The 25,750-nt window shown below is 41.8% G+C and overlaps 1 protein-coding gene across 1 annotated transcript in view; it reads left to right on the top strand.

Annotated features, from left to right (window-relative positions):
- hecw2a (HECT, C2 and WW domain containing E3 ubiquitin protein ligase 2a) overlaps positions 1-23,762 on the top strand; it is a gene marked incomplete at its 5' end in the record, with an annotated part of 28,967 nt that extends 5,205 nt beyond the window's left edge. The window contains 28 exons of the mRNA XM_027006844.2: positions 123-230; positions 417-511; positions 2,114-2,183; positions 2,342-2,511; positions 2,712-2,854; positions 3,263-3,363; positions 3,614-4,353; positions 4,483-4,807; positions 5,993-6,091; positions 6,891-7,041; positions 7,664-7,761; positions 8,057-8,181; positions 8,795-8,980; positions 9,681-9,815; positions 9,982-10,084; positions 10,416-10,512; positions 10,720-10,803; positions 11,504-11,592; positions 11,862-11,982; positions 12,389-12,502; positions 13,304-13,456; positions 13,635-13,733; positions 20,286-20,415; positions 20,624-20,770; positions 21,182-21,296; positions 21,578-21,663; positions 22,216-22,328; positions 22,818-23,762. Coding sequence (XP_026862645.2) covers positions 123-230; positions 417-511; positions 2,114-2,183; positions 2,342-2,511; positions 2,712-2,854; positions 3,263-3,363; positions 3,614-4,353; positions 4,483-4,807; positions 5,993-6,091; positions 6,891-7,041; positions 7,664-7,761; positions 8,057-8,181; positions 8,795-8,980; positions 9,681-9,815; positions 9,982-10,084; positions 10,416-10,512; positions 10,720-10,803; positions 11,504-11,592; positions 11,862-11,982; positions 12,389-12,502; positions 13,304-13,456; positions 13,635-13,733; positions 20,286-20,415; positions 20,624-20,770; positions 21,182-21,296; positions 21,578-21,663; positions 22,216-22,328; positions 22,818-22,929 — 4,109 coding nt within the window. The remainder of the gene's footprint in view (positions 1-122; positions 231-416; positions 512-2,113; positions 2,184-2,341; positions 2,512-2,711; positions 2,855-3,262; positions 3,364-3,613; positions 4,354-4,482; positions 4,808-5,992; positions 6,092-6,890; positions 7,042-7,663; positions 7,762-8,056; positions 8,182-8,794; positions 8,981-9,680; positions 9,816-9,981; positions 10,085-10,415; positions 10,513-10,719; positions 10,804-11,503; positions 11,593-11,861; positions 11,983-12,388; positions 12,503-13,303; positions 13,457-13,634; positions 13,734-20,285; positions 20,416-20,623; positions 20,771-21,181; positions 21,297-21,577; positions 21,664-22,215; positions 22,329-22,817) is intronic.
- Positions 23,763-25,750: the final 1,988 nt, after the last annotated feature.

Raw genomic sequence — 25,750 nt, 5'->3', positions numbered from 1 at the left:
TTAATTTTTGCTGTCTTCATATACTTGTTTTTATAGAGCCCTGCTGGAAATAAGACTATGTTTTCTGCTGACCTCCTTGCATAAATAATAATAATAATAATAATAATAATTCTGTCTGTTAGATGAGAAGTGTCCATCAAATGTTTGGGACTGCAAGAACCGTGGCGTAAACGGAACCCAGTGTGGTCAGATAGTGTGGAGACTGGAGCCAGGGCCTTACTTCCTGGACGGTCAGTGTCTCATTCTGCACTCACAATCACAGTTTGCTAGTCCTGCATACCTTCTCTGATACTTTCATGGTGTTGTGGTCATGCCAGCTGCACCCGATTGGAACTAATAAAGCGCTTACATAATACAGACAGCCATTTTGGAGGAAGCTTTATCATTCCAGAATTCTCCTGTTTTATTCCCTTTAGCGGAAACCAGGATTTGTTTCAAATACTACCATGGAGTGAGTGGAGCTCTGAGAGCCACAACACCGTGTATCATAGTCAAGAACCCAAGAGTTTCGGTCAGTGAATATATGTTTGTGTGTAGCTGTGTGTTTGTGTGTGTTTGTGTGTGTACATGCATGGAGGGGGCAGGGTTACATAGGCTTGACATACACTGTTCTTTTGCCTTTGCTTGTCAAATTGTCTGTTTCACATGGTTTAAAAATGTGGTGGAGAACTAGTTTATTCTCAATGAACCTTATATGATCTCATCCCACAGGGTACACACAGACATGAGAGAGACGTGAAAGGGAATACACATAGATTATATTAACCTTATCAGAGATAACCCTTAGCCTAACCCTAACCCTAACCCCAGCAGAGATCACCTTTATCCTAGCGGAGATAACCATAACCCTAACCCTAGCAGTGATAACCCTAACCCTAACCCTAGCAGTGATAACCCTAACCCTAACCCTAGCAGTGATAACCCTAACCCTAACCCTAGCAGTGATAACCCTAACCCTAACCCTAGTGGAGATAACCCTAACCCTAACCCTAGTGGAGATAACCCTAACCCTAACCCTAGCGGAGATAACCCTAACCCTAACCCTAACCCTAGTGGAGATAACCCTAACCCTAACCTTAGCAGAGATAACCATAACCATAACCCTAGTGGAGATAACCCTAGCCCAAAAAGAGATAACCCTAACCCTAGCGGAGATAACCCTAGCCCAAAAAGAGATAACCCTAACCCTAGCAGAGATAACCATAACCCTAACCCTAGTAGAGATAACCCTAGCCCAAAAAGAGATAACCCTAACTCTAGCGGAGATAACCCTAACCCTAACCCTAGCGGAGATAATCCTAACCCTAACCTTAACAGAGGGAGGGTATTTTGGAGAGGGCTTCCATAGAGGGCTTGTTTATCTGTTTATCTGAGTGGTCCTCATCCCTAAAATTTTACTGTTTTCTTTTATGGTACTTAGATTAGGTACGTCTGTTACATATAATGGTAAATAATGTCTTTGTTTGGAGAGAGGCAGAGGGAGAGGCAGAGAGAGGCAGAGGGAGGCAGAGAGGGGCAGAGAGAGGCAGAGAGGGGCAGAGACAGGCAGTGTGCTGAAGCTGTGTACCAGCAGGAGTTCTACTCTGAGCTTGATCCAGGACAGCCAAAGCAGCCCGACTGAGGGCCTCATTTTGAAATAGTACAAGTTCAGCTTTGAACTCTCTCCTTTTCACAAGCCTCACACGGAGGTTGTCTGTAGTTCTTTTCTAAGTCAAAGTAAACTAAGTCAATCTCTGACCCCTTTGCTATGTTTATGTCTAACATCAGTGAACACCCAAAGAGCAGCTCATCAGCTGGCAATAGCTGTCCTAAATGTGTCTAAACAGAGGGACATCACTACAGGAAAATGTGCAAGTTTGTTAGTTGTAATATAAACAATAGCTGGCATAAAATATGAATCATCTTATTAAGACTAGATAATCATGTTAGTGTGTGTATAGATGTTTGCAAGGAAAAACAGGGGCAACACAGAGACTTACACTGAGAGTTATGGCCAGGTGAGAGATATGGACAGTTGTGAAATGAGGACAGGTGTAAGATAAAGACAGATGTTTGGAACAGGTGTGAGACAGGGGTAAAATGTGGTTGTACTGATTTTGGTGCTTTTTCTCAGGCTGACAGCCAAGGTGAAGGCCAGCAGACTTCAGATAGCAGCCGGAAACTGGTCAGCTTCACCCTGTCTGGTTAGTGGAGTGTGTGATTGAGTGCAGGAATGTGTATACACAGTTCTGAGCATACAATAACCTGACTGTCATCTGTGTGGCTATCCGAGTGTACTATAACCTGAATGTCATCCATGTAGATATCTGTGCGAACTATAACCTGACTATGATCCACGTAGATATCCGAGCTGTGGGGTTGAAGAAGGGGATGTTCTTTAACCCCGACCCCTATCTGAAGATGAGGATCCTTCCAGGCAAGAGGAACATCTTCCCTACCTTCTCCCACCATGGCCAAGAGAGACGATCTGCCATTATGACCAATACTACTAACCCTGTGTGGCACGGAGAGGTGAAGCACACACACAGCATCATTTGCTAATATACAAATATACTACTACAGACATATACTATAACATTGTATACACATCTCACATTCATAATCACAGGCATGCATCTACATAAGTGAAAGTCTGACATGAATTTACAGTTTCATAAGCATGCACACAAACGCTCTTACATGCCAGTTTTGGACTTTTTCCTTCTCTGCAGAGACACACTTTTGTGGCACTAGTAACAGATGTCCTAATAATTGAGATCAAGGACAAGTTTGCCAAAAGTCGACCCATCATCAAACGCTTCCTAGGTCAGCTGAACATCCCTGTCCAGAGGCTGCTGGAGAGACCTTCATCAGGGTCAGCATTATGAGAGTGGCTGTCTGCCACTTTAGTTACACTCTGCACACAAATACATACATACACACTTAGAAACATGCTAACACACAGCATTAACACAGTAATATACACGTACAGACTAATACTCACATATACACGCTAATACAGACTAACTCATTAACTACTTACATGCTCCATGAACACTAATACACACTACATACATTCTGAAACACATGCATACATACACATATACTCTTTCACTCTAACACACAAACTCCCATGTGCACAACATGCATACACACACACACGCACATGCTCCATAGAAACCCCTTAGCAGCAAGAGATGCCATAACAACTGGTTAGCAACCACTTGGAACACCATAGCAACCACCTGGAACTCTAGAATAACTCTTTATGTTATTATTACAGAAATCAGCTTCTGAACTTCTCTCTCTGCCGCCGGTTGCCCACTGATAATGTCAGTGGTCAGCTGCAGTTTAAAGTGGATATCACCTCTACAAACCAGGACGGTGAGATAGCACACACACACACACGCACACACACAAACTCACATTGGTTAATAGTTTAATGTAGACCCTGCAACAATTTCTTACTTAAAAAAGGCAAAATTCAAATTTCTATTTCACTTTGCTCTTAGATTTCCGTAACTAGCCATTTAGATGTCTACAAAAAAATTAAAAAGTGATAAGATGCTCTTAGTTATATCTGTTATAACATCACGAAATTCTTATTTTCATTGCTGGAAATCTTTGTTCACAGACGTCTCCCCTGAGTCAATTCTTGGTGTGGCGGCCCTGAATGCCGCCCCTGGTACCCCTTCAGACGATGAGGATCTGCCCCATCCTCTCCTGGTCACGTCTGCAGGACCCTCTCCCACAGGCTCCCAGGGTTCCCGCAGGAATGGGGAGGGAGGTAGCATCCATTCACCCGATACTGAGACCTGCGGTGCCACTTTCGATGACGAGGCCCCACCGTCTCCTGACTTACTGCCGGGGTCGTTCAGCGAGCAGCTTGACAGCATCGAGGCCCCAAAAGGGCCTGGAGAGAGGCCATTGGGTGCTGCCTCCACCCAGCTACGCTCCAGCTTCCCCACGCACACTCGCCTCAGCGCTATGCTCCACATCGACTCGGACGAGGATGAGGAGAGGTCCACTGGCACTGATCTCACCCCATCTACTCTAATCACAGCCTCCAGAGGTCTTCTGGGCCCCTCCAAACCACCTGAAGAACCAGAGGAACCCAAGCAGCAAGGGAAAGAGGAAGAACTGCGAGACGACGCAAGGCTGGAGTCAGAAGTGGAGACTCTGACTTTAGGGACTGAGCTGGTTCCACAACCTGAGATGATCCCCAGTTCTGTGGCTCCAGAAGTGGAGACCGCCAGTCTGTTGGAGAGGCCGGAGGGAGAGGAGGACCTGGGGCCCAGTGAGGAGCTCGCAACAGAGGTAGATATCTCTTCCATGGCATCTGACACTTGCCCAGTACCAGTGTCTGCCTCTCAGGTGAGATGTGTTTGAGTGACCCCCAAATTACCATGTAAATTCTGACAGCCATGTTTGTGGAGAGATTTACAGTGGAAAGTGATGAAGAAATGTTACTAATAATGGTGTTTTGTTTTGTTTTTTAAACAGGAAACAGAAGAGGGGGCTGAGACGGCTATAGATCCAGGGGGAGGGGAGCTCTCGGATGAACCTCCTCCAACCTGTGAAGTTGCTGACACTGGAGGTGAACCACCTCCAGCCCATGATTTCGAACTGGACACACCTCCTCCTGATCTATTAGCCAATGAGGAGGAGGAAGAGGAGATGGAGGAGGAAACTATGTCCAGGAGGTGGAGCCTGGAGGCAACTGCGGGTGTGTCACAGGAGGAGGAGGAGGAGGAGGAGTTAATGTATTCCGGAGAGGGTGGGTCTGTGGATTCGGAGACTTTTGCTACAGAGACAGACACAGAAACAGGTAAAAGCATAGCTAAATGAAGAATAACCAAACAAAAACATTAATTTATTTGCTTCATCAATTAAATGCTAAATATACTGGTATCTTGAAAATTGAAAGCAGTAGCAAACTCCAGTTCAGGCTTTTTCTGTGGATGATGGAGGCATGAAGGACAGAAGCATGGAAGTTCAGAATTGTGGAAGTGTGGAAATTTAGAAGTGTGTGGTTAAAGTCTGAAACTGAAGTTTGGCGCCTCGACCCAGAAAATTCAAATATCTTCAACATATGGAGGGAAAATGGAGGCATGAAAGAAAGACAGAGGAGTTAGGTTATAGATAGAGGAGTTAGGTTATAGACTGAGGAGTTAGATTATAGATAGAGCAGTTAGGCTATAGACAGAGGAGTTAGGATATAGATAGAGCAGTTAGGTTATAGATAGAGCAGTTAGTTTATAGACAAAGGAGTTAGGTTATAGATAGAACAGTTAGGCTATAGACAGAGGAGTTAGGTTATAGATAGAGCAGTTAGGTTATAGATAGAGCAGTTAGTTTATAGACAAAGGAGTTAGGTTATAGATAGAACAGTTAGGCTATAGACAGAGGAGTTAGGTTATAGATAGAGCAGTTAGGTTATAGATAGAGCAGTTAGTTTATAGACAAAGGAGTTAGGTTATAGATAGAAAAGTTAGGCTATAGACAGAGGAGTTAGGTTATAGATAGAGCAGTTAGGTTATAGATAGAGGAGTTAGACTTCTGTCAGGTGATAAATGGATGACAGAAGCATAACACAAAGGATGAGTAGTAAGGCAGGAAAGTGGTAACTAGCCATGTAAAGTGCTGATTTTGATGAAAAGCCAAAACATTTAAGGAGTAGTAAGAGTGTGAGACGTTAGATATCTGAAAGAGATAATGGACAGCAAAATCTACATATTGAATAACAAAATTAAATTAAACAAACAAAAAAATGTTAAAAATAATGATTTCCTATTAAAAGGGTTTTAGTAGCTGATGAAGTTTCTCTATAATCTATGGCTTTTCCTAATCTTAGCTGTGGCTGAAGAATTATCAGAAATTTGGAAGTTTGGGAAATATGGTTTGGAAGTCCTATTGGCCTATTGAATTGTTATGGATTGATACCTTATTGATTTGACGTCAAATTGAAAATCTTTTTCCTAATGGGTATTGTGTGATGTGGTCTCCTGTGTAGGTGTGCCACAGCTAAATGGACATCAGCAAGTTCGATCGCTGCCCTCTGTAAGGCAAGATATCCACAGATACCAGCGTGTGGACGAGCCCTTGCCTCCCAGTGAGTGTGTGTACGGGTTTACATATGTCAGCATGTGCATGCAGTGTGTGTGTGTGTGTGTGTGTGTGTGTGTGTGTGTGTGTGTGTGTGTGTGTGTGTGTGTGTGTGTGCGCACGCAAGTGTACGTGTCTTTTCTGTTGCACCATTATTACCTACCCATTAGGAATATTTACCCTCTACAGTTTATATTACCTACCCTCTGGGTATATTTACTCTACAGTATATATTACCTGCCCACTGGTTATATTTACCCTCTGCAGTTTATATTAGCTATCCTCTAGCCCTTCTACAGTTGACTGTTCCAGGCAGATCACTCTCAGCACACCAGTGACAGTGACACATGTGGGAAAAAAAACATAGCAACATTGCTGTGCCTGACACACTCAGCTCACACCCTGTGCTATGTTAAGAAAATCAGACCCATTCAGCAGTCCTGATGTCAAACACTCACCAGTGAAGAGAGGGTTGAACATGCCTACACTAGGGGTAAAGTAAGCAGTAAGTACACATACATGATGGTGGGAGTATCTTTATGTGCATGTTTGTACTCTGCAGGAAACTACAATAAACCTACATTTACATTTCCGTTATTTGAAACACCAGGATCTAATATTTAGATGCATCTTAAGACCTTGATTGCTTAGGCCATATGTGTTGCATGTGGGCTGGCTCTAAATACAGCAGGGCAGCACCTTCAGGAGCATGGCAGGCCATCACTGATGTATAGGATTCTGTTAACTCCAGCCTCAGACATACCAGAGACCATTCCTCTCATTAACCCTCCTGCTGTGCTCCGCAGACTGGGAGGCTCGTATTGATAGTCATGGCCGTATTTTCTTTGTGGACCACGTGAACCGGACCACCACCTGGCAGAGACCCACTGGCCCTCCCGCTCCTCAGGGTTTGACCCCATCCAGCTCCATCCAGCAGATGGAGCAGCTGAACCGCAGGTCAAAACACCATGCACCTGTAAACACCAGATCCCTGTAAACACCACACTCCTGTAAACACCACACTCCTGTATACACCTCGCTCCTGTAAACATCACACTCCTGGTAACACCGTGCCTCTGTAAATGCCATGCCTCTGTAAAGCTCACCCCGGTAAACACCACATTACTGTAAACAACATGCTCCTGTAAGACAAGGCATCCCCATAAACACCATGCCCCTCTACAAACACACTCCTGTAAACACCACACTCCCATAAATACCACACTCCTGTAAACATAATATGTTTATAAACACCACATTCAAAAAGTGCTACATGTGTATGACCACTACTGAAACAGTATACCTTTGAAGATATAGCTTCACATGGATGGTAATTACAAACTACAAAATAAGCAGCACTAAATTTAATTTTCCTCTTGTTGTGCAAGTTGGCATTTAAATGAGAGAAAGTCCATTTTTAAAATTAGTCTGCAAGAAAAAAAGGTCATGCATCATTCTTTCCGTGGGTTGCACATTACATTTCTATGGCTGAGTTTCAAAGTAATAATTCTAGGCTTCTTTTTGTAGACAGAAGCTCACATTACTTAGCTGGGATGTCTGGTGCCACCTACTTTAACAGGTACCAGAGTATCCGCAGAACAATGACCAATGAGAGGTCAGAGGAACCAACTTCAGATCCTCCCGAGGACTCAGAGCTCCTGTCCCTGTCCATCTCTGGTGAGATAACAAGTCACACATCCTATAGGGCTCCTAAGGACGTTCACAAATGTCATTACTCCAGTCTGTTATCATTATTTTTATTTTTCTGTTTTACATTTTTGAACAGTTGGGAGAATGTTTTGTTTGGAAGTCAAGTATTATCAGTTATTTCTCTCGTCAGGGTAGAAAAGGTTCTAGCAGAATGCCAAGCAGTCCTACTGACCAAATTGCATCACTGAACCGTGGACCTAGTAATGTGGACTTACACCTGAGCAAAATATATGTGTGTGTGTGTGTGTGTGTGTGTGTACAGACTACCGTAGGGATGGCTCAGTAGCCAACACTAGCAATCGTTCACGTCTGGCCCTGCTGCTACAGTCTCCTGGTGCCAAATTCCTCTCTAGTCCTGAGTTCTTCACTGTGCTGCACTCTAACACTGTGAGTGAAACACACACACACACACACACACACGCACATGTGATGTTGGCAAAGTTTATTTCATAAGAACTAATGTTATATTCCTTGTTCCTTTGTAGTCATTCTCCTAGTGTAATTTTGTTCAATCAGGTGATCTGTGATATTTTAATAGATAACAACAGCCATCCATGTCCTTTTTCTCCTGTAGCTCACCTGGTATAGCAGGTAGAGCAAGGTGTTAGCAACACCAAAGTCATGGTTTTGATTCTCAGGGAGCAGACAGACTGTCCTCCTCAGCCAGAGGAGGATGGCCCCCCTTTTGAGTCTTGGTTCCTCTCAAGGTTTCTTCCTTATGCTGTAAGGAGTTTTTCCTTGCCACTGTCACCCTTGGCTTGCTCAATGGGGGCTTGGATTCGGACATTTGTAAAGCTGCTTTGTGACAATATCTGTTGTAAAAAGCGCTATAAAAATAAATTTGATTTGATGTGATGTCTCTAAATTGACTTGCCAAATGCTATAAATATAAAATGAAGATGGCAATGACTAAATTAGTTGTTTTATTTGTTTTAAAAGAACATACATAATTAAACATCATTCTACACTTCTGATCTTTTGAATGACATTGGACTTTCAGAGTGCCTACCGCCTGTTTACCACTAACACGTGTCTGAAGCACATGATTAGCAAGGTCCGACGGGACGCGCAGCACTTCGAGCGCTACCAGCACAACCGAGACCTTGTCACCTTCCTCAACCTGTTTGCCAACAAACAGCTCGAGTTACCACGTGGCTGGGAGATGAAGCATGATCATGCTGGCAAGGTGTGTGTGGGTGTGTATTTGCATGTGTGTGTGTGTGTGGGGGGGGGGGGGTTGCATGTGCGTGCATGTTTGGGTGTGTGTGTGATTGTGTGTGTATGGAAAGAATGATATCTAGCAATTTCTGGTTTAGAAGAAGAGTGTATTTATTAATGTAGTAAAAACATGATGGATTTCTAAGACCTTAGTTTTCTTTGTTTAGACTAAGGAGATCAATCATTATGAGTCCCCCCAGCAGTTGCTATGGCACCCACGCCATTTATGAAGCTGTGCTGTTTTTTTTGTTCTGTCTTTAGTATTCTCATAACTTCCTGAACATATAACTCTTTTGTTTCCTTGATTGTCATGAAATCTTATCTCCTTAAGTGTGGGGTTTTTTCATCTTTGATGTACATAGCTTGCTTTTCTGCTGTCGATAATGCATCAACCCTTTCTGTTTCTACTTGCCAGTATTTTGAGCCCCGACTGGACTGATTATAGGAACTAGATCTATAAGACTTGGATTAGCCCAGTTAAAGATGTGGACTGCTCATACCTCATTTTACATATTTTCCCTGTTAATTTCCATTGTAAGGCCCACTAGGAAGGTTTGCAGTTGCAGAAAATGTACTAATGAAACCTCTCCTAAAACCTTCATGTTCTAAACTCCTCTGGGGTTTACCCTTTAAGTGAAAGCAGTTTTTCTGTGTGTTCTTGCTCATAGCCATTCTTTGTGGATCATAACTGCCGCGCCACCACGTTCATAGACCCACGCCTACCCCTACAGAGCTCCCGCTCCAGTGGCCACCTGGCACACCGCCTGCACCTGAACCGCCAGAGAAGCCACAGTGCAGGAGAGGTAGGAGTGTGTTTGAACTCACAGCCACAGTGCAGGAGAGGTAGTAGTGGGTTTGAACTCACAGCCACAGTGCAGGAGAGGTAGTAGTGGGTTTGAACTCACAGCCACAGTACAGAAGAGGTAGGAGTGGGTTCACACTCACAGCGACAGTGCTGCCTTGTTTCAGGTAGCAGAAGACTCCCACTCTCCGAGTCCCCAGACACAGCCAAGACCCTCAAGCACTTTCAGTGGTTCCAGTCGTGGCCAGTACCAAGACCTGGTACCTATGGGTGAGCTGGTACTTCCAATCCTACACAGGCATACCAATAATTAATCATCTACTAGTGCATTGGGTAGTGCCATCTATTAAGTATTCAATATGTAAGAGTTTGAATTCCTTCTCAACTGAGTTGGTGCCATGACCCTGGATAAATTTCCACTGATACCTGTTGGCAGAAGGGCTATAGCTGAAAGGAGAGATCGAAAGACATAGACAAGACATGTTACTACTCTCTGTCCAACAGACAACAGTTTTCCTGTCAGTTCACTCAGTAGTGCAGGTCTGTAGGTTCTTCTGACATTCACAAACATCCCCATGTTCAGCTTCTGTCTTTGTTACAGCTTATAATGAGAAGATTGTAGCATTCCTGCGACAGCCAAACATCTTAGAGATTCTACAGGAGAGGCAACCAGAGCTCGTGAGAAACCATTCCCTCAAGTACGTCTCCCTGTCAGCCGCACTGTATCACTGCTCTAAAACGTAATCAAATCAAAAGCCTTGTATAACTTTTCTCCAAGTCAAGGTCCTGTGAGCATAAAAGCAGTGCGTTGGTATTGTTTTGAATTTGTTGTTATTTCTTTACTATACTTTGCAAAGGAGATTCAACAATTTGACCCATAAGGTTAATGTTACTTGAATTTCTAGGGAGAAAGTACAATTTATTCGCAATGAAGGGGCGTCCGGATTAGCTCGGCTCTCTAGTGATGCAGACCTGGTCATGCTGCTCAGGTCAGTTGTTTGTGTGTGTGTGTTTGCATGTATGTATGTGTGTGTGTGTGTGTGTGTGTGTGTGTGTGTGTGTGTGTGTGTGTGTGTGTGTGTGTGTGTGTGTGTGTGTGTGTGTGTGTGTGTGTGTGTGTGTGTATTTGCATGGGTGCAGCCTTTGCATGTGTTCAGGCCAATGTACACTTTGTGTGTGTGTGTGTGTGTGTGTGCGTGTGTGTGTGTGTGTGTGTGTGATCACCAATGTAGGACTGAAGCACAATGCACTGAATAGTCTGTGTATATATATTATGAAGGATTTAGAGTATTATGGAACTTAGGGGTCAGTTATGGCAATGGCTAGTGTATTGTGGGCCAAAACTGGCCCGACTGTAACAGTCCAATTTATGATTTGTCATGGCTTTTGGCCCATATGCTACCTATCATGCCAAATGTTTGTATGCCATTTCTATTTGGGTCCAAAACTGGCCCAGGAGTAGACAGCCACATTCACAGCACCAGGATTCGGACAACGGCATTGCTGTCATTCCTTGGCAGTATGTGGGCCAGAAGAAAGTAGTAAGGGTGGGCCAGAACTGGGCTATCTGTATAGATTTCTGAATTGAGTTGGATCATCTCAGCTGAAGGGAGAGCTTTATGCCACATTGGGAATGCAAGGTTTGTCTGACTCTAAGCACTGGTTACATTTCCCCCTCATGTCTTGCAGTCTGTTTGAAGAGGAAGTGATGTCATATGTGCCTCCCCATGCCTTATCGCACTCGGGGTACTCTCATGCCTCCCCGCAGAGCTCCCCTGGTGAGCAGGCATATGTCTCCTTTCATGGGCCTTAACTTCATGTTTCCCTCTAATATCACTGTTTATCATTTAAGCTTGCTATAGCACCACAAAAGTGAGTCTCACATGTCACTTAATAATAACTAAAGACTGCTATTAAAGTCATGTTTTATGCATTTAAATGTCAAAAGGAATATGTGGGGTTTTATTTTGATAAAGATGACTTATTTAATGCTCTTATTAAACACACACACACACACACACACACACACACACACACACACACACAGGTACTCCTAGAGCAAATGCTCGTGCTCCGGCCCCATATAAACGTGACTTTGAGGCCAAACTAAGAAACTTCTACCGGAAGTTGGAGACGAAGGGTTATGGACAGGGTCCAGGAAAAGTGAAGTAAGTTCACCTTTATCTAACCTTCTTCTGGGGCTTTGGAGAAATATCTTGGTTTTGATTTTTACTCTTAACATAAGGTATGAGTTAACCAAGTATGACTTCACAAATACTATTTAAGATGATTGAATTCTCACAAAAATTTCTTCACAACTCCTTTTGATTTGATTCAGTTGTTAGTGATGTAATTTGAGCTGTATTCATTTTTCACCCTAACTTAATTTGCTAAGTGATGTCATAGATTGAAAAAGCTTTAGTCATAAAATGCTCAAGCATTTAATTATATTGTATATTATATTACATTACTAATGACTTAATAACTAATCAATGCCTTAATGCTTTCTAACCAGTAATACTTGAAATAATCCATAATTATCAGTGATTGTTGTCACTGATGTTCTGGTTCCAGATTGATCATTCGCAGAGATCACCTGCTAGAGGATGCCTTCAACCAGATCATGTGCTACTCCCGAAAGGACCTGCAGAGGAGCAAACTCTATGTCAGCTTTGTGGGAGAAGAGGGGTGGGTCAATCACACCTTTCCATTTCTGAGGCTTATATTTTAGGTTCAGGTGTTTCCCTGTTTATTGGCACACATTTCATTTCTGATTTGTAGTTTTTTAACAGATTTCATAGAAGTTGGGGTGGTAGGTTTTCTAATAGGGATGGATTCATCTAACAGGGATATGTTCCTCTCCTGCTCTACACTTATTTGGAAGCCTATTGTGTCATATGTCTTCTAATTTCACTGACTAATTTTCTTAATAAATTTCTCTATTCTGGTATAAAAATGTATTTCAAGAATAAAAATGCAGACTTGAGAATTATTTGAAGAGAATAGCTGATTCCATTCTTTATTGCAGGTCAATGGCAATAAGTAGTATTGAGGCATCCTCTAGAGAATGTCTCACAATCACAAAGAACCCAGTTTTTTATACACTTTTCAGGATTATGTAATTGCCCAACCTTTGTTTACATACGAGCCTTTGAAATCTCCACCATTATATCCAAACCATACATTATTCAATATATGCAAATTTATATTCAATACCTATACCAGTTAGAGCTTGGCACCATTACATTTCAAGAGAATACTTCTCTTTTTAAAAAAAAATTGTTTAAACCTCCTTTTCCTGTAAACACTCTTTTTAATAACTAACTAATAAATCAGATTAGCACCTCTTGACTGTAGACAGATTAAGAAGCTCTGTATGTCTCATGTTCTTGTACATTATGGGTGTCTATCTCCAGGTCTCATGATCTACCACTCTTGAGACTAGATCTCCAGTTTTCCTAGTTTATTTGGTCTTTGCTTGCCACTTAGGTTGGACTACAGTGGCCCATCAAGGGAGTTCTTCTTTCTGGTGTCCCAGGAGCTATTTAACCCATATTATGGACTCTTTGAATACTCAGCCAATGATACTTACACTGTGCAGATCAGCCCAATGTCAGCGTTTGTCGACAACCACCATGAATGGTGAGTCAGCAAAAAAACATGACAGTGATTAATCAAAGACAGTTTTACTGTAAAAAACAGCATGGGGTACTTAAGATTAAAACTACATTAAAGAAAATTCCACATGATAATTATCAATGGATGGTTACTGGTGTGTCAACAGGTTTGTCCAAGATATACTATTTGCTATTCTTCTTAGGTTCCGGTTCAGTGGACGGATCCTGGGCCTTGCTCTGATTCACCAGTACCTTCTGGATGCCTTTTTCACTCGGCCATTCTACAAAGGCCTGCTACGCATGTGAGTCTTTGCTCTGTGATACAACTGTTCTCCCTCACATCTAACATTAGCAGAAATGAAAAAATTCTGGAGAAATTGAGACAAAACTATTGCATTGGCTTGCATGATTTTCACACATACTTTTTCACCCTTGATTTTGTATGGGAAATGTGGTGGCATCTGCATGCCATGTGTACCATGTGTACAAGCTCTGCAACCATGGGGTTCAGTTTCTGGGGGGCAGGATAAAGGAAAGGAGAGCGCCATCTTGGGGGTTTGGCACCAGCACCTTGTTTGGGTGTCTGGATTAGTGTGAGAATCTGATTCCAGATTTGTTTTGCAGCAGAATGTTGCAACACCGGCTATGTATGTATTTGTTAATAAAAGTCAGGAAATGGAATCATGAGCCTCCCCAGTCTTCCTTATCTGATCACTGCTATTGGAACTTTATCCAGATGTTTCAGTATCTTTCCTAAACATAACCCCTGACGTACTCTCAGAATAATCCAGCAGTGTCTTTTACTTAAATAGTTATAGCATTACCTCATTCCAAGAATAACATTTATAGAGTAATTTTCTCCTTCTCAAGACAAACAGTCATTGAGTTGCAAGCCAGAAACCACTACAAACCAGATACCAATCCTGGTTCAGTTCAGCCTGTTCCAGACCTAGACTGCAACATCCAAATACCATCAATCTTAGAGGAAAGTGCCAATCTTGTACTCCAGTCTGATCCTGGCAGGCAAGACTATGTGCCATCCCAGGGAGATGGCCCAGCTCTCATTGGTATGTGGTCCATGTTGTTATCCTAATGTCAAGTACTGCTGAGCTTTGCAAGGTCTAGAGCCTAAACCCTCTACCCAAATGTAGCATGGCAGGGGTGAACCTCATGGTCTCCTGAACCATGGAGCTAAAGACTGTGACACTGTGAACAAATGGTGATCCCAGTCTCTTTGGTTCTGGGTCAATGTGTGGTTAAAGCATTCACTGCTGTCACTTTGCAGGTAGAACGGTGTTAGGTCTTTTTATGGTAGAAGCAGTCTTCAGACACCACAGCAATGAACATTGTACACTGACGTCACCTGGCACAATGGCTAGGCTAATGTGTACCCAGGCCCACAAATACCAAGCAGCATTTTGTCTTTTACATCACTTTGGCTAATTTCCATTCCTGCACTGATAAAAGATTTATTCACACACCACCAGTCTGCCCCACTGGGAGCAGTGGACCTTAAGCTCAGCACACAGGACACAACATCTAGCTGCTGCCCCTGTTGGGACCAGCCCCATCACACTGGGGGGCTGATTTCTTCACATCCTATTGTACAGTTCTCTTTAGCACAGGGCTGCTCTGACAGGGCTTCATCTCCAGCATGTAGACATCCTACCCAGCAATTTTTGTTGTTTGAAGACCTTTCAAACTCTGGGTGCCACTGGAAATTGGCCCCTTAGTAGACAGTTTTTGAACAAGAGCGGCAATGTTGCTGAAACATTCCACAAAATGGCAGTAACATGAAGCCATTTCCAGGAAACCCTGCATCTCACATGTGGTCTGAGGAGTGGGACAATAGTGCACCACACTGATCCTGGTCTCGGCCTTCACTGTATTGCTATAATTAACTACATTCCCCAGGAACAAGACCAGTCACTGTAAGAATGCTGGTTTCATCAGATTCTGCTGCCAGCAAGTACAGTGAACAATTTGTACAAACAAGCCTCTGCTGAAGTTGTTTATATGCACCAGCAGGTCATCCAGGTATGTTATGTAGTAAACATGTGCCAAATCAGTTGACACCTACACAATCATCCACTTCAGAGAGGAGGAGCCATGCCAAACCTTGAACTGCCACTGCCCTTACCACAGTGCTATCTTCTCATCAGTCAGGATTAGCGATATTAACACTTCATAATTCATTGTCAGTCATAACTGATAAGATTAATTGGGGCACCACCCTGATTAACATGGAAAATGAATTAATTTTAATAATTTTTTTTATGCTTAGTAATCCAGTCTCAAGTAATGAGTTCAACAATGTGATTTTGTCTACGAAAAATTAGAAAATGTCATAGACAATGTAACCAAACCAAAATGAACACAAATGAGCTTTGTGGTAGAACATTGCTAACTAAACACAAAGAAAAAGGAAAGGGAAAAGAATGAAAAGAAGATGCAAGAGAAAAGTACGGCTGATAAAGAATTGCTGTGTTGATACCCACATTAACACTAAAAGGTAATGCCTGTTCTTAAGAATTGTTGGGTTCAACCATGTCAAGCTGTCTGGATGGCACTGACATGGTCTGTTTTCTGTATTTCTTCTGGATGGCACTGACATGGTGTGTTTTCTGTAGCATTGCTGGATGGCACTGACATGGTCTGTTTTCTGTATTTTTTCTGGATGGCACTGACATGGTCTGTTTTCTGTATTTTTTCTGGATGGCTCTGAGATGGTGTGTTTTCTGTAGCGTTGCTGGATGGCACTGACATGGTCTGTTTTCTGTATTTTTTCTGGATGGCACTGACATGATCTGTTTTCTGTATTTTTTCTGGATGGCTCTGAGATGGTCTGTTTTCTGTAGCGTTGCTGGATGGTACTGAGATGGTGTGTTTTCTGTAGCATTGCTGGATGGCACTGAGATTATCTGTTTTCTGTATTTTTTCTGGATGGCACTGACAATCTCTTTTCTGTATTTTTTCTGGATGGCTCTGAGATGGTCTGTTTTCTGCAGTGTTGCTGGATGGCACTGAGATGATCTGTTTTCTGTATTTTTTCTGGATGGCACTGACGTGGTCTGTTTTTTGTACTTTTTCTGGATGGCTCTGAGATGGTCTGTTTTCTGTAGCGTTGCTGGATGGTACTGAGATGGTGTGTTTTCTGTAGCGTTGCTGGATGGCACTGAGATTATCTGTTTTCTGTATTTTTTCTGGATGGCACTGACATGATCTGTTTTCTGTATTTTTTCTGGATGGCTCTGAGATGGTGTGTTTTCTGTAGCATTGCTGGATGGCACTGAGATTATCTGTTTTCTGTATTTTTTCTGGATGGCACTGACATAATCTCTTTTCTGTATTTTTTCTGGATGGCTCTGAGATGGTCTGTTTTCTGCAGTGTTGCTGGATGGCACTGAGATGATCTGTTTTCTGTATTTTTTCTGGATGGCACTGATGTGGTCTGTTTTTTGTACTTTTTCTGGATGGCTCTGAGATGGTCTGTTTTCTGTAGCGTTGCTGGATGGTACTGAGATGGTGTGTTTTCTGTAGCGTTGCTGGATGGCACTGAGATGATCTGTTTTCTGTATTTTTTCTGGATGGCACTGACATGATCTGTTTTCTGTATTTTTTCTGGATGGCTCTGAGATGGTGTGTTTTCTGTAGCATTGCTGGATGGCACTGAGATTATCTGTTTTCTGTATTTTTTCTGGATGGCACTGACATAATCTCTTTTCTGTATTTTTTCTGGATGGCTCTGAGATGGTCTGTTTTCTGCAGTGTTGCTGGATGGCACTGAGATGATCTTTTTTCTGTATTTTTTCTGGATGGCACTGACGTGGTCTGTTTTTTGTACTTTTTCTGGATGGCTCTGAGATGGTCTGTTTTCTGTAGCGTTGCTGGATGGTACTGAGATGGTGTGTTTTCTGTAGCGTTGCTGGATGGCATTGAGATGATCTGTTTTCTGTATTTTTTCTGGATGGCACTGACATGATCTGTTTTCTGTATTTTTTCAGGATGGCTCTGAGATGGTATGTTTTCTGTAGTGTTGCTGGATGGCAAATCAAGTAACATGAAACTTGAGTCTGTTTTAAATGCTTCGTGAGATGCTATTGGCTTAGTTTCTAAAGAAAAATTCAAGTCTTAATTTCTTAAGGGGGGGGTGGGTGGTGGCTTCTTCCTTTGTGGGATGAGAAAGATTGGTTGTGGTGGTAAGTTTTAAGTCATGAAATGTAGGGTCATGGTTCCTCAGGTGTTAACTGACTGTTACAGGATTATGACACCTACAAAGATTTGGAAGCAGGGGGTTGAAGATCAGCAGGTCAGCCAGCGTGATAAGCCAACAGCCGGGCCATTTTATGGCGGTGCTAGGAATTGTGGCTCCAGAGGGGTCCTGGTTCCTGTCCATGGGCCGGGGGTTTAGAGAAAGCCCACTCTGAACAGATAAAAGTTTAATCAGAGGAATCTTCACTACACAGGTATCATCTGCCAGTTGCTGTTGCACCAGTTAAGGTAGCTGAATCATCTTGGAACTGGTGATGTCATTGATCCGAGGCAGGAGAAACTGTCTTAGTGACTACACTGAAGTGACAGTAGTTCATGCCAAAATGGGAGTGTCCCCCTTTCCAGTGTAGCACTGCATGTATTGATCTGTTGCTGCACTATGTCAGGGGGCTGCGGTATTTGTAATGTGCTGTGAAGCTGTCAATATCTGCTTTTATCGAGTCTTTCAGTCTACCTTGTTCCTCAAGCTCCTCTTTACTTCACTGCCTTAATATCCTCATTGCCTTTATCGTAGGATCCTCTTGGTCTTGCACTTCATCATAAGCGAGGCTACTCACTACTGCCAGCTACTCACTTCTGTGGGGGAGTGATCTCAATCCCAGAGTGGGGTAGATTATCAGAAACAGCTCTGCTGGGTCTGTTCACACCCCCACTTATAGCCACATAGACTTTCTGAGGAGAGGAACTTTCCAAGGTACTGATCTTGCTCCCTAGCCAAATCCAATGAACCAGAACTCCTGCTCAGGAAGGAGCTTTCCCACAGTGATCTTTAAATGCTGTGATCCTATTTTATACAAAATCAGTGGACTAGAAAGCTACCACACTGGGGCTGCTTCTATTGTGACTGGAGACTTTAATAAGGTGAATATAAAAAAACGTTTTGCTCACATTTTCCCAGCACATTACATGAAGAGCATAATGAAGTTTCTGGGGGACTAAGACAACTGTACACTAACCATTTCTGTGCCTGATTTGATCAGTTCCTTCAAAATGTTCAACCCATGCAAGGTTCCCAGAGCTGGTGGACTCTCTGGTCATGTCCTTAGAGTATTTGGCAACCAGTTATTAGTGGTTTCTGTGACATCTTTAATCTCTCCCTATGACTGTGATTCCACCATGCTTTAAGAGAACCACCATTGTTTCAGTCCCCAAGAAATCTGCTATCATGTGCCTGAATGACTACCACTCTGTTGCACTTCAAAAGTCAGGCTGTAAATGTATGGTATTATAAAGAGCATCTTGACTGGCTTTACTCCTGTATGGTACCATAGAGAGCATCCTGACTGGCTAAATAATTGTATCGTCCTATAGAGACCGTCCTCGTGGGCCGCATAACTGTATGGTATGAGAGGGAGCATCCTGATAGGCTGCATAACTCTATGGTACCATAGAGAACATCCTAACAGGCTGCATATCTCTATAGTAACAGAGTATTCTCTTTTCATCCTGAGAGGCTGTAAAAGTATATAGTACCAGAGTACTCTCTTTCAATTCCGACAGGCTGTATAAGTCTGTGCTACCATAGAGAGCATCTGATTGGCTACATAACTGTATAGTACCAGAGTACTCTCTTTTCATCCTGACAGGCTGTATAAGTGCATGCTACCATAGAGGGCATCATGATTGGCTACATAACTATGGTACCCTAGAGAGTATCCTGACTGGCTGTGACCTGTGACCGTAAGGTGCTACAGAGACTAGTGGCAGCAGCTAGGCTCATAATAGCCAACAAACTGGCAGCCTTACAACACATCTACCAGTAACCATGTTTGATAAAGAACCACAGAATGAGATTAGGCCGCAGACACTCAGCACACAGTCTGTACAAAAGCAGAACAGGCCAACACTACTGAACCAGCTGTAGGTGGTTCCCCAATCTCCACTGTCACTACGCCATTTGCACCTCACACAGTATGTACACCGTATGTATTGTACATTACTGTCAATGATTCTCTTTTCTTGTTGCCTTACGTTCAAACTGCAATGTCACCTTTGTGGATTTTTTAAAAATATTGCTATAGATACAATTACATTACAAATTTCACATGTATGAATTATTCATATTGTATTATTGAAAATGCACTACTGTGTCTGGGTTGTTGTCTTCTCGCTTGCACTGCCGTAGTAACGCTATCCCCTGTTCTGCATATTTCTATTTCTTCTCTTCTTATTTAGCGGTATGTCTTTTGTGTTCTGTATAATGTACGGCATCCTTCTTTCCTTTGAATACATTGTGTTCTAGGCCTATAGGGAAATGACAATTACCTGAGTCTTACCTCAAGCATTTCAGTGTATTTGCCCTGGACATATTACTCATATGACATGTAAACATAGATTTAACTAGATGTATAGTCATCATTTGCTGGTTTGTAGACTCAGAGGTACTACTAAATGAGATCTGGGATAGCCCAATACGAGAGGCCCTGTATATGTTCTGTTTTATTTCTTATATGTTTTATTATTTATACAAACATATAATACAACATAACTTCATATAGCACCTTGAACGAGAATATTTAACATGGCCAGTGAAACGCAGAGAAAACCACAGTGTTTGGGGAGTGTACTTGACCTTTCTGCAGCCCGTGTGATCTGAGTGACTTGGAGTTCTTGGATGAAGAGTTTCACCAGAGTCTTCAGTGGATGAAGGACCATGACATTGAGGACATGCTGGATCTCACCTTTACTGTCAACGAGGAGGTGTTTGGTCAGGTCAGAAAATTGCTCACAGGTGTTACATATTCATTTAATTGCATTAGCTAATAATGACCTTAGCTGGCCTAAACCAAGTCTTTCACAGTTTAACACAGTAACTTGAAATGCAAAAATATTGTCTTATGAACCTAGATTGTTCAGAGTTTCTGCATCGCAGCTGGATATGACATGTAAGTGGGAGGTGCGCTTCTTTTTGCCACTCTAGATTACAGAGCGGGAATTGAAGCCTGGTGGAGCCAGTGTCCCTGTGTCTGAGAAAAACAAGAAGGAGTACATAGAGCGTATGGTGAAGTGGCGGATTGAGAGAGGGGTGGCACAGCAGACCGAGAGTCTGGTCCGAGGATTCTACGAGGTACAGCGGACTACACACCTCTGTGTAAACAGTACAAGAAACCACAGCAAGAGAACACATCTTGAATGCTGACAATATAAAGTTTCTCGTGTTTATGATGTTTCTGATTAATATATCTGAGATATTGTTTATAATGTTTAAACAGCTTTATCATGTGGTATTATATTACTATACTGGCAGATCATTTTTCCCTTTAAGCATTTGATTTGTAGAATGTATAATGGATGATTTATTTGAGACAGGCATAAGAAAGTAGTGAATAATAATTTGCAAAGTTAGAAGTTATGTGCAGAGTGTTTTTTTCTCATAAAGTGAAACATTGTATTCAGATTCCTCCTTTAGAGATTTCTTACTTGGTAAGATGATTCTATTGCAGTGCATTCTCCTCTGACTCACTTGTTTTTTCTTCAGGTTGTAGATGTTCGTCTGGTCTCTGTGTTTGATGCTCGAGAATTGGAGCTTGTCATTGCTGGAACTGCAGAAATCGACCTTGCAGACTGGAGAAACAACACTGAGTATCGAGGAGGTAGTCAATCTTCTAATGCAAGAATATTAATAGAAAAGTGCACTTTTTGCCTCTTTATGACACTAGCTTGGTAGATTATGGACAACCTGGCTAGTATTTTTTATCACATATTTGTTTTAATTAAGTTTTATACATTTTTAAGTACATTTTTAAGAGCATTGTATGTTCATGCATAAATCCATAAAGAAATATGATATTATGCATATTATCTGTTCCATTTGGCTAATGTGCTTGTATTTTTAATAAATGAATCATTAAAATTGACATGACTTTCTCTGAAGGTTACCACGACAATCATATTGTTATCCGATGGTTTTGGGCAGCTGTGGAGCGCTTCAACAATGAACAGCGATTAAGGCTCCTTCAGGTACACACACACACACACACACATACACACACACAGACACACACAAACACACACACACACACACACACACACACTCACACACACTTACACACATATCTTCAGGTTAACATTTACACCTTCAGGCGCACACACACACACCTTCAGGCAAACATACCTTCAGATAGATACATTTCTTCATGTGCAGAGAGGCAATCAGGTAGACACAGATCTTCATGGACACACCCACACACATACACACACACACAGTTACAAGCAGTCCTTCAGTTCCACTCCTTCAGGTACACACAAACACCTTCAGATACACACACAAACACACAGAACACACACAAACACCCACCCACCACACCACACCACACACACACACACACACATGTTCACATACCTTCATGCACATACAAACACATCATCAGCAGATTCTCACCTGAAGGTCTTGCCTCACGTGGTTAATAACACCAAGATTGTTCAGTTTTTCATGTATTGCTGTTTGGCTCTGATACTTACTAATCCAAACTGGATGAATCAAGCACTGATTCATCTGCATTTCCTCTGCAGTTTGTTACGGGTACCTCAAGCATTCCATACGAAGGCTTTGCATCTTTGCGGGGCAGCAACGGCCCACGGCGGTTCTGTGTTGAGAAATGGGGAAAAGCCACTTCCCTTCCAAGGTTTGCCTCCCACTGTAGGCTCTTGGTCCATTAAGTAATCCATCATTACTTAATGAGTCAGTTCCTGTTAGGGTTTCATTGTGTATTTACACTGACTAACAGCCTTGAATGACAGAAGTCCTGAAAAAAACAGGAAGTTAAAGCTGATGATAGGGCTGGCCAAAAATATTCATTGGCAGATTTATTGTGTTTGGCACAATTAATTCTTAATATTGATCCCATAAACCTGTGTATTTTCTTAGTCAGTTTGTACATTGTTACAGTGTTTTGTTTTTGTTATTAAATGTATTTTGGTCTCAGTTATCAGTTTTTCACATTAACATTTTAATTGATCCATTATGGACATTTGTGTTTTATGTGAAGGATGAATTTGGTCATATTAAATATTGGTACTTCTTATCATTTACCAGTGAAATCTGTTTATTTGAAATCAGGATCTAATAAACAAATAAAAAATGTGTGTGTGTGTGTGTGTGTGTGTTTCCACAGGGCTCACACCTGTTTTAATCGTTTGGATCTCCCTCCGTACCACTCCTTTTCCATGCTATATGAAAAGATGCTTACTGCTGTGGAGGAGACCAGTACCTTTGGCCTGGAATGAACCTGCTTCTCAGAATCTGCTCTCCACTTATCTTCCTTCACTATGTCACAGCTTGGACCTCCATGTAGACTATAACAACAACTACATGTTTTATTTATATAGCTCCTGTTCCAAGCTCAAGGACACTTTACAGATCAGATCAAGGAACATGTATGGATGCTAGAACAACGATAGGAAAAGTCATCGTGAAGCAGCAGTCACCTACAGGACTACATAACTACAAAACAGAACTACAAAGCAGCATTACACAAGAAATGACAAAACTACAGATTAGGAATACGTAAGACAATAATATAATTAGTATGCACCACACAGCAGCAGAATAAGATGCATAGAACAAAGAATTGGTGGGTTTTTAAGTCTGGAACTCCATGTAGATGCTAAACTTCTTCTGTATCCTCAGCCCTCATCTGCACATGGGCTGGGTTACTGGAGTCTCCTCCTCTCCCATAATGCTCAGCCTGTGTGACTGAATTAAACTATTCATGGTGACTGCTAATGGACTCAATACTGAGACCTGTTGTTTGGTCTGCAGAACCCCCAACCACCAACCCACACTCCCACAGACACATACACACATACATGCACGCACACACACACACGAACGTGCGCACGCACACATACACACACACACACACACACACACACACACACACACACACACAACATGCAGAAACAAATAAATCACCCAAAACATTAGCAAAACAGTAACCGTTACCCTAATACATTCTATATTCACACACACCCTCTTCACCCCCTTCATCTGTTTCTCTGCTGAAGGAGCACAAGTCCATGCAGGTCCAGAATAAAGCGATGACTCTATGTACACTCAACACATGTGGTATGGATGAGTCATTCACGAAGTCATTCAGAACGGTTGTCACAGCAACCTGTCCTGCTGCTTGTCCCTCATATATGGAGAGAGAACCTCACACTGCAGCCTTTTAACATGTCATTTACAAAACGCATCTTACAGGAGACTTCATTTACAACTTATTTAGTGTTATAAATGAGGAGCCATCTAGTCCACTGTAGTTGATATAGGCATGTTCTCAAAGCAGTGGTGTCAGTGTTGAGTTGTCCTTCAAAACACAACCTGTCCTTATTTTCCCTGAGGACTAGTGGGTGCATTGATGGAAACTATCAGGTCTAGGAGCCATTACAGGATATATACTAATACTGACTATGAATGTTATGGTAGATGCAGAAATGAAAAAAAAAACTTTTTTAATGTTATAAAGATAACTTATTTCCATTTTTTTAACATCAGGTATTTTATGTCCACCAGCGTTAACATACTAAGAATACTGTAATTTGTAAATCCCTGGTTCATAATGAAAAGGGCTCTTTGTGAAGAGCCTTGTGGAGATGGCATTGAAAATAATTTTCCAAGACATTCTGGGTCCACCACCCTGCCCCAAGCTGGAAGACCTACGAGCCAATAGCTCTGACCTCCCGTAAACAGAGTCTGTCCAAAGCAGTTAGGTTTTGGAGCAAGTATAGAAACTACATTCCTCTTAAAAAAAAAAGAAAACAGAAAAAAAAAAAAAAATAAATAAATAAAACTGAAAATTCTGAAAGTAAACATGAGGAGATGTTTGGAACCCTCTGGCCATTCACTAAATCACTCTGATCACCGTTATAACACAGAGATGGTGTGTGTAATAAGAGGGGTTTGATAACTATTAGTTATGGTTTGCTATACATAATGGGGGGGGGTTAGTACATGGAGTCGGAGGGGTTTAGTACATGGAGAACCCTGTGCAATGTTATTATGCACTTTAATTTGGATATTTATCTAATAAAATGTATTATGGAAGGTATTTAGGAACCTGTTAGCTTTGAAGTGAGGTGACTAGAAAGGGGTGGGAATAGTTGGGTTAAATAACACTACCTCAGTTTTTCTCCAGGTTGTCCGGGATTCATTGTTCATCACTACTAGTATCTGAAAGGATACCATAAAAACAAATGCATTTGGATAATAAATATTGACATAACTAGAAGGAGATACAAAGGGGAGCAAATATTACTGTTGATTATAAGGATTCACATTCTGTCATGTACCATTCTGGACCTCTTCAGGACTGATTCAGTCATTTTAAGAAGCTACTGGATCTTCTTTCCTCTGGACAAAAATATGTATAAAGTTTTAAAAAGGACATCAGGTGGAACGATCCAGAAATCCTCCAAAATAATTTCTTTCTGGGACCACATGGTTATTTGTATTATTTTGAATGGCAGAATTTTTTCTTGCTTCTTGATTTTCCCGAGCTACTGGATTGCAGAAATACTACAGTTTATCATTTGTGAAAACCGCATAACTCATTCATATTCATAAACAATCCTACACACACACACACACACACATACACACACACATTTTTTATATATATATATATATATATATATATATATATATATATATATATATATATATATATATATATATATATATATATACACACACACACACACACACACACACACACACACACACACACATAACATCAAATGGTTATTTGGTTATAGTATAAAATATAAGTTTTAATTTGTTCCAAAACCCAATGCTCATTTTCTCTGTATAAACTGATCTATGGCTAAACTAATGCATGCAGGGTCTTAAATGCAGTACCTAAGTTTGACCCTTAGGTGGCGTGGTGTCATAGCTTGATATTGCATGCTGGAATTAGTGAAACAACACCAGTGCAGATTAGCTTTATTTGCATGAGGAGTTGCTGTTAACAACGGATGGGATGGACTTGGGGATTAAAGAAAAAAAAGGCACTTTCACCTGTTTCATCTGTCCTGAAATTATAGTGAA

Source organism: Electrophorus electricus, chromosome 25 (assembly GCF_013358815.1).
Source record: "Electrophorus electricus isolate fEleEle1 chromosome 25, fEleEle1.pri, whole genome shotgun sequence".
Lineage (NCBI taxonomy): Eukaryota > Metazoa > Chordata > Actinopteri > Gymnotiformes > Gymnotidae > Electrophorus > Electrophorus electricus.
Note: the sequence above shows the minus strand (reverse complement) of the source record. Positions and strands in the feature narration are given on the sequence as shown.